This window comes from Cherax quadricarinatus, chromosome 8 (genome assembly GCF_038502225.1).
Source record: "Cherax quadricarinatus isolate ZL_2023a chromosome 8, ASM3850222v1, whole genome shotgun sequence".
Classification (NCBI taxonomy): Eukaryota; Metazoa; Arthropoda; class Malacostraca; order Decapoda; family Parastacidae; genus Cherax; species Cherax quadricarinatus.
In genome coordinates, this window is record NC_091299.1 from 40,821,456 (window position 1) to 40,835,385 (window position 13,930).

The 13,930-nt window shown below is 38.8% G+C and overlaps 1 protein-coding gene across 4 annotated transcripts in view; it reads right to left on the bottom strand.

Annotated features, from left to right (window-relative positions):
- Positions 1-700: 700 nt before the first annotated feature.
- The window catches only part of LOC128685503 (methylosome protein WDR77), a 99,911-nt gene continuing 86,681 nt past the window's right edge, over positions 701-13,930 (bottom strand). For all 4 annotated transcript variants that reach the window (XM_070083034.1, XM_070083033.1, XM_070083036.1 and 1 more), the window contains exon 8: positions 701-1,424. In XM_070083034.1, coding sequence (XP_069939135.1) covers positions 1,316-1,424 — 109 coding nt within the window. In that variant the 3' untranslated portion in view covers positions 701-1,315. The remainder of the gene's footprint in view (positions 1,425-13,930) is intronic.

The following is a 13,930-nucleotide window of genomic DNA, read 5'->3' on the forward strand; positions in this document are numbered from 1 at the left end:
AAGCCCCTAGAATTTATGAGTGTACAGTGGACCCCCGGTTAACGATTTTAATCCGTGCAAGAGGGCTCATCGTTATGCGAAATAATCGTTATGCGAATGAATTTTCCCCATAAGAAATAATGGAAATCAAATTAATCCGTGCAAGACGCCCAAAAGTATGAAAAAAAATTTTTTTTACCACATGAAATGTTAATTTTAATACACACAAACTGAAAAAGGCATGCACAATTAAATGACACTTACTTTTATTGAAGATCTGGTGATGATTGATGGGATGGGAGGAGGGGAGAGCATTATCTTCTTACTGTTTAGAAGGGGAATCCCCTTCCATTACGACTTGAGGTAGCAAGTCCTTTTCCGGGGTTACTTCCCTTCTTCTTTTAATGCCACTAGGACCAGCTTGAGAGTCACTGGACCTCTGTCGCACAACAAATCTGTCCATAGAGCTCTGTACCTCCCGTTCCTTTACGATTTGTCTAAAATGGGCCACAACATTGTCATTGAAATAGTCACCAGCACGGCTTGCAACAGTATATACGTCAAAAACGGTGGCTCGTAACACGTATACGACCAAAACACTCAGAGAGTTAATGGTGACTACTCGTATAACACATCACTATACATGCAGTACCTGAATCATCCTCAGGTAATCAAGTCAATGTACTGTAAAACTTTTTTCTGCACTGTACATTTATTAACCCTTAAACTGTCCAAACGTAGATCTACGCTTTTTCAACATTTGAAAGTACTGTATGTAAAAGAAGTAGATCTTCTTTTCTTTTTTTTTACATTTGAAAACGTGTAAAGAAAAACTTTGATCTACTTTTTTTTGTTATATTTGAAAATATGTAAAAAAACATAGATCTACTTTTGGAGCACTACGCATGTGAACGAAATTTTTTTTGGACAGTTTAAGAGTTAATAGAATAAACTCGTATTCATTTATTAACTCTTCAATACTGGTATTTTCTTACAGTACTTATTTGTTTATTTACTTATTCAGTTACAGCAGTTATTTATTAACGTATCATATACATATTCATAATCGACTTAAGATATTCTCAACTTACAGTGTGTTCATCAGAACATCGGTCGAGGAGCACCTGTACATCAATACCGTAGTTTTTTTTTACATCTAAACTGATGTTAGAACATGAGTGCAGGCCAAATAAGAACATTATCTTTCATTCCAGAAAGGAGTTTCCTCATGAAATACAGTATTCTCTAGTAAATACTGTAATACCAAAGTTGCAGCCTCACAACATATTACAAAATTAGACAAATACATACACACTTCTGACAGTACAGTAGAATCTTATATCTGATGAATTAAGACTGTCTTATCCCATCCACACGTAACAAGGCATTCTGAATCTCTCCACGACAGACCTCTCACAAAATCAGAATGACGGTCATCTTCATATCTGCAATAACATCTCAAAGTAAATGCTTTATCTCATATGCAATAAAAAAATATTAGAGCTTTACTCTATATCATCATAATGTACATTCCTGTATTGCCCTCTAAATAGCCAAAACTTCCCATTTGAAACAAACACCAATTGGAAAAAGTGCATGTACATATAAGAAAAGTTAAATAATACAGTTTAATTCTGACCAAAATATCATACATTATTATTAGCTAAAACTGTACACTTAACATCTCTCCAAATGTATTCTTCAGAAAATACATCTTATCTGCTGAAAAAATAAAAACCACAATCTCTTAAAAATCCTAAAGTCCTATATGGAGAGATGAGGCAAAGATAAAGCAAAGGGCTCTCTCCTCATGCTCCACTCCTTCTAGCACCTTTTTTCTCAGAAGAAAAGGAAATAAGAAATTAATTTATTAATTCCCATAAGGAATGCAAGCTAGAATGCATTCCTTACAGCAATGAAAGTAGCCAAAACCAAATGTCTGGTTATTACTACTCTTCAACACATTAGATAAAATAAAGAAGTAAATGAAGACTTTGGGATGTTACATTAGAGGAAAAAAAAAAGTTTTTTTTATTTTAACATGTCTACTGTTTCCCACCGAGACAGGGTGACCACAAAAAAAAAAAAAAAAAAAAAAAAAAAAAAAAAAAAAAAAAAAAAAAAAAAAAAAAAAAAAAAAAAAAAAAAAAAGAAAACTTTCATCATTCAACACCTTCACCATCACTCATACATAATCACTGTCTTTGCATAGGTGCTCAGATACATCAGTTTAGATGTCCCTCCAAACTGCCAATATCCCAAACATCTCCTTTAACCCTTTGACTCTTTACGTCATATATATACGTCTTACATGCCACTGTTTCCAACGTATTTTTACACGTAAATTCTAGCGGCTTCAAATCAAGCAGGAGAAAGCTGGTAGGCCCACATGTGAGAGAATGGGCCTGTGTGGTCAATGTGCACCACATAAAAAAAAATCCTGCAGCATGCAGTGTGTAATGAGAAAAAAAAAACTGACTGTTTTTTTGGAATAAAACGCCGACTTTGAGGTGTATTTTCGCATAGTATTTATCGTTGTATTCTCGTTTTCATGGTCTCTTGTGATAAAATGGAAAACATATTACAGAAACAGAGATGATTTTCATTACTTTCATGAAAACGACCTTGAAATTGAGCTCAAATTAGCAGATATGTTCGATTTTTACCAATGTTCAGGAGTAAGCAAATTACACCACATGTCCAATACACGTCACTGGGGAGTCTAATATTCTTTCACTAGTGCACTGATATTATTTATACCATTTTTACAATAACGCATTAGTCTGCATAACAGTAAATTTTTTAATTTTTTGTATGAATAAAAAATCAAAATAGAAAGCAAAAGTAATATAAGAGGGGCCTAGAGACGTGACTAATGAACAGAGGATATGCTATTTTAGTGCCAAGAATGTCTACATTGTTTATTCTGGACCCTATTTTGAAATTGGCATCTTTTTTAATTTGCATGAAATTGGCCAAATTGCCAATTTCTGACCACTTTACAGTGGACCCCCGGTATTTGATATTAATCCATTCCTGAGAGCTCATCAAATACCGAAAATATCGAAAAGCGAATCAATATTCCCCATAAGAAATAATGGAAATCAAATTAATCAGTGCAAGACACCCAAAAGTATGAAAAAAAATATTTTACCACATGAAATATTAAGTTTAATGCAATAGAATAATTACAATAACAACAATAACAATAGAATAATTGACACTTACCTTTAGTGAAGATCTGGTGATGATTGATGGGATGGGAGGAGGGGAGTGTGTGGATGGTGTTAGTGTTTAGAAGGGGAATCCCCTTCCATTAGGACTTGAGGCAGCAAGTCCTTTTCCGGGGTTACTTCCCTTCTTCTTTTAATGCCACTAGGACCAGCTTGAGAGTCACTGGACCTCTGTCGCACAACAAATCTGTCCATAGAGCTCTGTACCTACCGTTCCTTTACGATGTCTAAAATGGGCCACAACATTGTCATTGTAATAGTCACCAGCACGGCTTGCAATAGCTGCGTTAGGGTGATTTTCATCCATAAAGGTTTGCAGTTCAACCCACTGTGCACACATTTCCTTAATTTTTGAAGTAGGCACAATGGATTCCACAACTGGCATAGGCTTCTCAGGGTTAGCCCCAAACCCTTCAAAATCTTTCTTAATTTCCATACTAATTCTCCCCCTTTTTACCACAGGGTTGGCACTAGAAGCTTTCTTGGGGCCCATGGTGACTTATTTTGCAGAAACAAGCACCAAAAACAGTGATAATATGGAATGTACCGAATGTATCCTTAGATGCGCGCACACTAGCTGGCTTGTAAACACTGGCACACACGGTGCAGTTCAGGCCACACGTGAACACGTCTCGTACGAATCGTATCAAATACTGGGTTTTCAATCGGATACCGAGGCAAAATTTTTGCATTAAAATGCATCGAATACCGGATTTATCGAATACCGATGCCATCGAATACTGGGGGTCTACTGTATTGGGTAGTTCAGATCTGTAAATGGGCGGTTTCTTGCACTCAACTGATAGATAAAATAGAGTTATAAAGAAATAGCTATGAGTTTGGTCAACTGGAACAATGGAATTCGCCAAAAACAAGGCTCAAAGTCGGCAAAATTGCCATTGCGTATATGTCGCCGAGACCACTAACTTCATAGGAGCGTAATTCCACGAGTTTTCGACCAAATTTCGTACTTTTGGTGTCATTACCATTGGGAAAAGATTCTCTATCATTTCACAAGGAAAATATTTTCTTTTTCCAAAACTTTTGTGACATAGAATGACAGTTTCAGAAAGGGGCTTACAACAGTCAAAGGGTTAAAGTGCAGGCATTGTAATACCCACCTCCAGGGCTCAAGTCTGGCTAACTGGTTTCCCTGAATCCATTCACAAAATATTACCCTGCTCACACTCCAACAGCTCATCAGGTCCCAAAAATCATTTGTCTCCGTTCATTCATATCTAATGTGCTCACGCACACTTGCTGGAAATCTAAGCCCCTCACCCACAAAACCTCCTGTACTCCCTCCCTCCAACCTTTTCTAGGACGACCCCTACCCCACCTTCCTTCCCCAACAGATTTTACGCTCTGCAAGTCAGTCTTTGTTCCATTCTCTCTAAATGACCAAACTACCTCAACAACCCCTCTTCAGCCCTCTGACTAATACTTTTAGTAACTCCACACCTCCTCCTAATTTCCACACTATGAAGTCTCTGCATAACATCTACACCACACACTGCCCTTAGACAGGACATCCCCACTGCCTCCAGCCACCTCTTTGCTGCAGCATTTACAACCCAAGCTTTACACCCATATAAGAGTGTTGGTACCACTACACTTTTGTACATTACCTTCTTTGCCTCCATAGACAATGTTTTTTGTCTCCATAGATACCTTAATGTGCCACTCGCCTTTTTCCCTTCATCAATTCTATGGTTAACCTCATCTTTAAAATAAAGAGTTGTAGGCAAGAATGAATTTTGCTAAACTAATGCCAAAAAATGAATGAATCAGACAGAGAGAGAAAAAGACAGAGAGCTTCTACACAAGATGGGTAGCAAGCAACAACTTCACTCTGACTGTACCTTTCTCCAGAACATCACTTCATCTGAGATAATTTATTCCCAGGATGACTTAAGTCTGGAACATGTTCATACTGCATAATGATATCAATGAAATAAAGTCAGTTGAACAAATGAAATTGCTGGCTCATAGATGGTTCCAACTTCATCCTGTTCCCTACTTATATGTCTCATAACAATAAAAAGGCTTTCAAATGAGCTGATGTAGGTAACAGCTCTTAGCTTGTACATAAAGTTAGGAACCCTTAAAGTTAACCTTACCTTGTTAAGCCATATGTGAAAGAGAGAAAGAGAAAGAATGAGAGAAAAAGAGAAAGAGAATTAGAGAAAAGGAGAACAAGAGAGAAAGTGAGAGAAAGAGTGAGCAAGAGAAAAAAATAGAGAAAAAGAAAAAGGAGAGAGAAAAAGGAATGATAAAAATATCACTGAGACAAAGAATAGAGTATAACCTGTGAAAAACACAGAGAATAGTAGAAGCATCTGCTGAACTACAGTATATTATAAATTATAAGATAAAGAAAGCTTGAAGGATAGACTTTTACATATACTGCTGAAATATGAAGGATTATTATTTTCCAGTACCTAGTTTAAGAGCAAGTGCAAAGTAGAATACAAGAAGCAAGTCAACAGGCGAGAGGTGAAAGAATTATTAAAGAAAATGTTGTGAGAGGTATAATCATATATTGGAAGAAAAGTTGGCAGTTGGACATTTATAAATATTTTATTTCAATCACTGTGATAGTTGCAAAGGGTAGGAAAGAGGTGTACGTAGATTTTACAGAGCACTTGGACGTGGGTATCCTGTGGCTCGATCGCTAGTGCACTCAGCTCTCACACTGAGGTCCAGAGTTTGAATCTCCAGTACGGCTGGAAAACATTAGGGATGCGTTTCCATAAGACACCTGCTGTCCCTGTTGACCCATCAGTATAAAATGGGTACCTGGGTGTTAATTAATTGGTGTGGGTCTCATCCTGGGACAAAACTGACCTAACTTGCCTGAAATGCACAGCATAACAAGTGGCTTTCTATGTAGTAGTATGTCACTGATGTCAGCAAGGCCTGTATACCCTGTACATGTACTTGTAGAAATAAAGACATTATATTAAAGGCCAACCAGCTCACATTCAAGTCATAACATACCACCATTACACAACAAGCCCTTCAACAAAAATAAAATGAAACATTAAAAACCATAAAAACCCTTGAAAAAAAAAAACATTCTAAAAGTTTCTCCTATATTATTAGTCTCTTTACATACACCCCCAGTGATTGTAGGAACATTGCAAGCTGTTTCATAGTGATAATTCCTCGAGAAGCAGCAGCCAGACACCCATCATCTGCCAAACTCTGCATGCCCCACCAAGACAGTCACTTTTCCCATTAAAGTTTTGAGACAATTATAATATATAAAGGTTTATAGAGGGGCAACTGATATATTGGATCATTATTTAGTTGTAGCTACAGTTAGAGTAAGAGGTAGATGGGACAAGAGGAAAATGACAACAACAGTAAGAGGAAGGTGAAAGTGTATAAACTAAGGGAGGAGGCCGACTTGTCCCCCCAAAAAAAAAAAAAAAAAAAAAAAGGCAGAAAGGTGGGCTGGTGCAAGTATGAGTAGTGGGGGGGTTGAAGAGGATTGGAATAGTATTAAAAATGCAGTATTAGAATGTGGGGCAGACGTTTGTGGTTATAAGAGGGTGGGGGCAGGAGGAAAGAGAAGTGATTGGTGGAATGATGAAGGGTGTGATAAAAGAGAAAAAGGTAGCTTATGAGAGGTCTTTACAAAGCAGAAGTGTTATACGAAAAGTAGAGTACATGGAGAGTAAAAGAAAGGGGAAGGGAGAGGTGAGAGTGTGCAAAAGGAGAGCAGATGATAGAGTGGGAGAGGCACTGTCAAGAAATTTTAATGAAAATAAGAAAAATTTTTGAAGCAAGTTAAACAAGTTAAGAAAGCCTATGGAACAAATGGATATGTCAGTTAAAAACAAAGTAGGGGAGTTAGTACATGGGGAGATGGAGGTATTGGGTAGATGGCGAGAATATTTTGAGGAACTTTTAAATGTCGACGAAGAAAGGGAGGCAGTAATTTCATGCACTGGCCAGGGAGGTATACCATCTTTTAGGAATGAAGAAGAGCAGGATGTGAGTGTGGGGGAGGTGCGCGAGGCATTACGTAGAATGAAAGGAGGTAAAGCAACTGGAACTGACGGGATCATGACAGAAATGTTAAAAGCAGGGGGGGATATAGTGTTGGAGTGGTTGGTATTTTTGTTTAATAAATGTATGAAAGAGGGGAAGGTACCTAGGGATTGGAAGAGAGCGTGTATAGTCCCTTTATATAAAGGGAAGAGGGACAAAAGAGACTGTAAAAATTATAGAGGAATAAGTTTACTGAGTTCTAGGTAGTAGGTTGGTAGACAGCAACCGCCCAGGGAGGTACTACCGTCCTGCCAAGCGAGTGTAAAACGAAAGCCTGTAATTGTTTTACATGATGGTAGGATTGCTGGTGTCCTTTTTTTCTGTCTCATAAACATACAAGATTTCAGGTACGTCTTGCTACTTCTACTTATACTTAGGTCACACTACACATACATGTTTTTTTTTTTTTTCAACAAGTCGGTCGTCTCCCACCGAGGCAGGGTGACCCAAAAAAGAAAGAAAATCCCCAAAAAGAAAATACTTTCATCATCATTCAACACTTTCACCACACTCACACATTATCATTGCTTTTGCAGAGGTGCTCAGAATACAACAGTTTAGAAGCATATACGTATAAAGATACACAACATATCCCTCCAAACTGCCAATATCCCAAACCCCTCCTTTAAAGTGCAGGCATTGTACTTCCCATTTCCAGGACTCAAGTCTGACTATATGAAAATAACTGGTTTCCCTGAATCCCTTCACTAAATATTACCCTGCTCACACTCCAACAGATCGTCAGGTCCCAAGTATCATTCGTCTCCATTCACTCCTATCTAACACGCTCATGCACGCTTGCTGGAAGTCCAAGCCCCTCGCCCACAAAACCTCCTTTACTCCCTCTTTCCAACCCTTTCGAGGACGACCCCTACCCCTCTTTCCTTCCCATATAGATTTATATGCTTTCCATGTCATTCTACTTTGATCCATTCTCTCTAAATGACCAAAGCACCTCAACAACCCCTCTTCTGCCCTCTGACTAATGCTTTTATTAACTCCACACCTTCTCCTAATTTCCACACACTGAATTTTCTGCATAATATTTACACCACACATTGCCCTTAGAGAGGACATCTCCAGTGCCTCCAACCGTCTCCTCGTTGCTGCATTTACCACCCAAGCTTCACATCCATATAAGAGTGTTGGTACTACTATACTTTCATACATTCCCTTCTTTGCCTCCATAGATAACGTTTTTTGACTCCACATATACCTCAATGCACCACTCACCTTTTTTCCCTCATCAATTCTATGATTAACCTCATCCTTCATAAATCCATCCGCCGACACGTCAACTCCCAAGTACATGTATCTGAAAAACATTCACTTCTTCCATACTACTCCTCCCCAATTTGATATCCAATTTTTCTTTATCTAAATCATTTGATACCCTCATCACCTTACTCTTTTCTATGTTCACTTTCAACTTTCTACCTTTACACACATTCTCAAACTCATCCACAAGCATATATATATATATATATATATATAAACACACACCCCTCTGGGTTTTCTGCTATTTTCTTTCTAGTTCTTCTTCTTGTTTATTTCCTCTTATCTCCATGGGGAAGTGGAACAGAATTCTTCCTCCATAAGCCATGAGTGTTGCAAGAGGCGACTAAAATGCCGGGAGCAATGGGCTAGTAACCCATTCTCCTGTATAAATTACTAAATTTAAAAAGAGAAACTTTTGTTTTTCTTTTTGGGCCACCCTGCCTTGGTGGGATACGGCCGGTTTGTTGACAGAAAGAAAGAAGTTTACCGAGTATACCAGGAAAAGTCCACCCAGGGGGGTACTACCGTCCTGCCAAGCGAGTGTGAAACGAAAGCCTGTAATTGTTTTACATGATGGTAGGATTGCTGGTGTCCTTTTTTCTGTCTCATAAACATGCAAGATTTCAGGTACGTCTTGCTACTTCTACTTACACTTAGGTCACACTACACACATGTACAAGCATGTATATACACACCCGTCTGGGTTTTCTTCTATTTTATTTCTAGTTCTTGTTCTTGCTTATTTTCTCTTATCTCCATGGGGAAGTGGAACAGAATTCTTCCTCTGTAAGCCATGCGTGTTGTAAGAGGTGATTAAAATGCCAGGAGCAAGGGGCTAGTAACCCCTTCTCCCATATAAATTACTAAATTTAAAAAGAGAAACTTTCATTTTTCTTTTTGGGCTACCCTGCCTTGGTGGGATACGGCCGGTTTGTTAAAAAAAAAAAAAAACAAACAAACAGGAAAAGTGTACGGTAGGGTTATTATTAAAAGAATTAGAGGTAAAACAGAATGTAGGATTGTGAATGAGCAAGGAGCCTTTAGAGTGGGTAGAGGATGTGTAGATCAAGTGTTTACATTGAAGCATATATGTCAACAGTATCTAGATAACGGTAGGGAAGTTTTTATTGCATTTATGGATTTAGAAAAGGCATATGATAGAGTGGATACCTGGAGGTTACCTGGAGGTTATTCCGGGGATCAACGCCCCCGCGGCCCGGTCCATGACCAGGCCTCCCGATGGATCAGGGCCTGATCAACTAGGCTGTTACTGCTGGCCGCACGCAGTCCGACGTACGAGCCACAGCCCGGCTGATCCGGCACTGACTTTAGGTATCTGTCCAGCTCTCTCTTGAAGGCAGCCAGGGATAGGAGAGCAATGTGGCAGATGTTACAAGTACAGTGGAACCTCTACTTGCGAGTGTGTCCACGTGCAAGTTTTTCCAAATATGAGCAGTCGATGGGTCAATTTTTTGCTTCCATATGCGAGCAAAATTTCAATAAGCGAGCAGACCTCAAGAGAAGTTCCTTGATGCTCGTGAGGGGCTCTTGCTCTTGATATAAGAAATTGTATCTTATTTGTTTGTTGGACTATCTTATTGAAACTTGGGCAATGTATGATGGAAAGATGCTCCTTAACGTAATAAAAATAATAATAATAATATACGTATAATAATAATAGTATAATAATATTAATACAATAATAATAATATAATATATATAATAACAATACATATACAGTGGAACCTCAAATATCAAACTTTCTTCGGTCCAGAAGGCTGTTCGAGTGCCTTTACCGAATGAATTTATTCCCATCAGGAATAATGTAAATTAGATTAGTCCATTTCAGACCTTCAAAAATACACTTATAAAAGCACTTACAAAAATACACTTACATAATTGGTCGTGTTGGGAGCAGTTCGATTTTTGAGGTTCCACTGTATAATAATAATGTACTACATAATAATTATAATAATAGACGACTTCAAAAGGCCGTCACGAGATAGCAGTGTTTACAACAACAAAGAGGGAGTGGTTGTGGCTGCCTCTCTCAGTAGTAGTAACCAGTTACCAGTCTCAGTAGTAGTAACCAGTTACCAGTAACCGTCCGTTGACTCAACGACCAACCGTCTTGAGTCACGGTCTTTCAGTGCTGAGCTGACACTATTTCAAAAGACCCACTACGGGGTACTGGCCAGCCGGCTAGTCAGTATTACGAGTGTAACCAAGGAGATAGGTAACGGCTGCGGGCTCTGTCCACATAACAGTAATTATACGTAATAACAGCCTACGTGAGTATTTCTTCCCTAATCCACGTATCGAACTCCCACATGATAAATGGTGTACAGCGGTGTGGAGCGTGGATTTACGTTTTTAAGGGTAATTCAAGGCGTTTGAAGACTGTTGTGAGTAGCCGGCAGGGTCAAAGGTGAATCTCCAGCCAGACCCGCCCTCCCCTCACACCCTCCAGCCAGCCGCTTATACCCTCACAACTTCATCCTGCAAGCCTGTTGCAGCCGTTTCAAGCTTCCTGGCTTAGTTCGTGTGCTAATTGCTTCAATCTCCGAGGGGTTGACCCGGATTTTGCAATTAAGCCAGTCAGTAAGCCAGACTGTGGAAGTGAACGCCAGTCAGCCTATCATCCAGCCTGTCTCCTGTCATCCAACTGCTCCTCCGTGCTTTGTGCATCGTTACACGTCTTCCAGTCAGCCATTCTCGTGGGGTAAGCCAGTCAGCCAACCCAGCTTCTAACCCAGCTGAGAAAGAGAAGTAAGCCACGCAGTAAGAAGTAAGCCAAGTTCCTCTGATGTATTGTCTATATCGCTTTGTGCTCCCTGTTGGATGCTAAGAGTGGTTTTCACCATTCCTGTGGCATAGAGTGGGTTAAGCCACCTTCGTGGGTAGTGGAGTGAGCGCGTCCGCCAGAGAGTCGTCCCCCCCACCACTCTCTCCCACCACCCGGGGTGCGCGGCAGTACCCCAGCGAGAGTCACACCCACCATCAACCGCCACCACCCATCCACCCATCTACCTGTGGTTGTTTGCACCCTTGTACCGGGTCCTAGTACTGTTTTGGCTCACATAATTGGTCAAGAGATTGTAGCTGGTGCCAACGATAAAGCCAGTTATGCGAGTTCTCCTAGAAAGCACATTTCTTCACGACAACAGTGAGTGTAGGTGACGTCAGCCCTCACCGCGCTGGACACCCTACCCCCCGCCCCATCACCAGTACTCACCGCCCGTCTACTACTCCCGACTTCAGTGATAATTTTCTTGAGACATTTTTCTTGCATTTAAAGACATTTGCGTGTGTGAGACATTTATAGTAAATTGTTTGTGTACTCTAAACCTTGTGTTTTCAGTGTAAACGCCGTATTTTCTTTGACTCATTATTTTTAGAATATTTTTCAGTGTTTTCACTTATCTTATATTTTTATTCTGTGTTTTCCTTTATGCTACTCCTGTCTCTAGTAAGTATTATTGTGTAGTGTACCAGTCAGTCACCCTGTGTGAAGGGATTCATTTTTTTTTATTGTATTCTTTCAGCATTGTATTCTCCAGTAGGCATTGTATTTCATGCAGTGATATTCACCCCAGTATACTAAATTATCCATTTATTTCTATGTGTGTCTTTTTTTTTTCGTATGCCAACAGTGTCTCATTCCTCTAATTTTTTCGCAGACTGTGTACCATTATTTTAACCAGCAAATTTTTGTCGTATCAGTCACAGCAAGATTTTGTCGTATCAGTCACAGCAAGATTTTGTTGTATCAGTCACAGCAGGATTTTGTTGTAAGAATATATTATAATGAAGTGTGCCCCGAAACTGTAAGTGTTATATTACCTGTTTTGTTCCTGTGTTTTTATTCATATTTTATAATTCTTGAACAAATTCACTCTTGATGTAATTTCAATTACTTTTAACGTAAAGTGTTTTTCTTACTCTGTTTGAGTAAATTGTTTTGTCTAATTTACAATTAAGAGTTAAAGTGTTCAATCAGTTTATTTTTTTTTCTTCATAATTTTAATTCATTATTTTACCTGAGTTTTCCCAGTGACACTTTATTACTGCAGTGATTATTTCTATACTTTATTTTGTTGCACTTGTTCTGAAGTGAATTATTTTGAACTTGTTCTGCAGTGAATTATTTTCTTTTATTGATATTTTGTGAATTATATTTTAATTTTGTCTATGCATTCTTAGAAAATATTTAAAATTCCCAGTTAACAATTTAATAATTTTATTTTATACTTTCACATTGATTTAAAATTTTAATTAATTAATTTCTTTATTAGCAAGAGTAAAGACAGCTCATTTTGAATTTAATTCAGTCTCCAGTAATATTTTTACTTGTATATTTCAATGTAAATTTTTTTTCTCTTGGTCTATAGTCCTTTAAATTGAGTTTTCCTTCCTCTTGCAGTGTATTTAGACATTATTCTGCAGAATTAGTTGTATATCTTTTCATTTCAATTCTAGAATTTTATATCATTTTTATTGTTCATTATTTTTGCCTTATTTGTTCTCGTGTTACTTTGCCATTATGTCTCACATACCGTCAAGTGATACTTTAGTGAATGTCGACACTCAGACCTCTCAGGCTACTACTGCTGGTCCTGTCATCAGTCCTCACAGTTCCTTACCGACTGACAGACCGACTCAGACACCGAGATATTATAGTTATACTCGTGATTCCATTGATGCGTTACCTTTATTCAATGGCCATGTACATAGTCTTGAAGCATGGTTTGCAGCCATTCGTTCTCGTGCTAGTGCCCTAGGTGAAGGTCCTCCTTCAGAGGAAAGCCTTATCAGAATTGCTAAAGAAGCTCTTTATCGATCTCCTGCTGCTGTTCACGTTGTTGACCTCCTTGATATGCGAGACTTCAGGAATCTTACTAGGTGGTCACAATATGAGGAACTGATTCGTTCTTTCCTTGTCCCAGTAAAAACAGCTGATCCATATGTCGTTCTTAGGGAACTAGTGAATGCTACACCCATGAGTAATGAATCGTTGAGTGCATTTGCTGTTAGATTAGACAAACTTTTATCATCATTTATCAATGCTGTCCAATCATCAACTTTTCTCCCTGAAGAGGCTAAACCATTTACAGAATCAATTGCTAAAATAGCAGCTTTTGGAGCAATTAAAGAACTAATGCCGCCTGCTTCTGTGTGTGCTTATGAGGCTCATCCTCCAACTGTAACGATGGAACCTCTTACAGCCTTAAATCATGTACGTTCCTTGTGCCCCCAGGGTACTTTCCCTTGTATTAAAAGTAATGTCACAAATATGCCTCAGTCTGCACCACCTCTTGTTTGCGCCACAGAGACAAATCGTAGTCGTCAACCATCTCAGAGATCACCAAGAACCAGTGTAC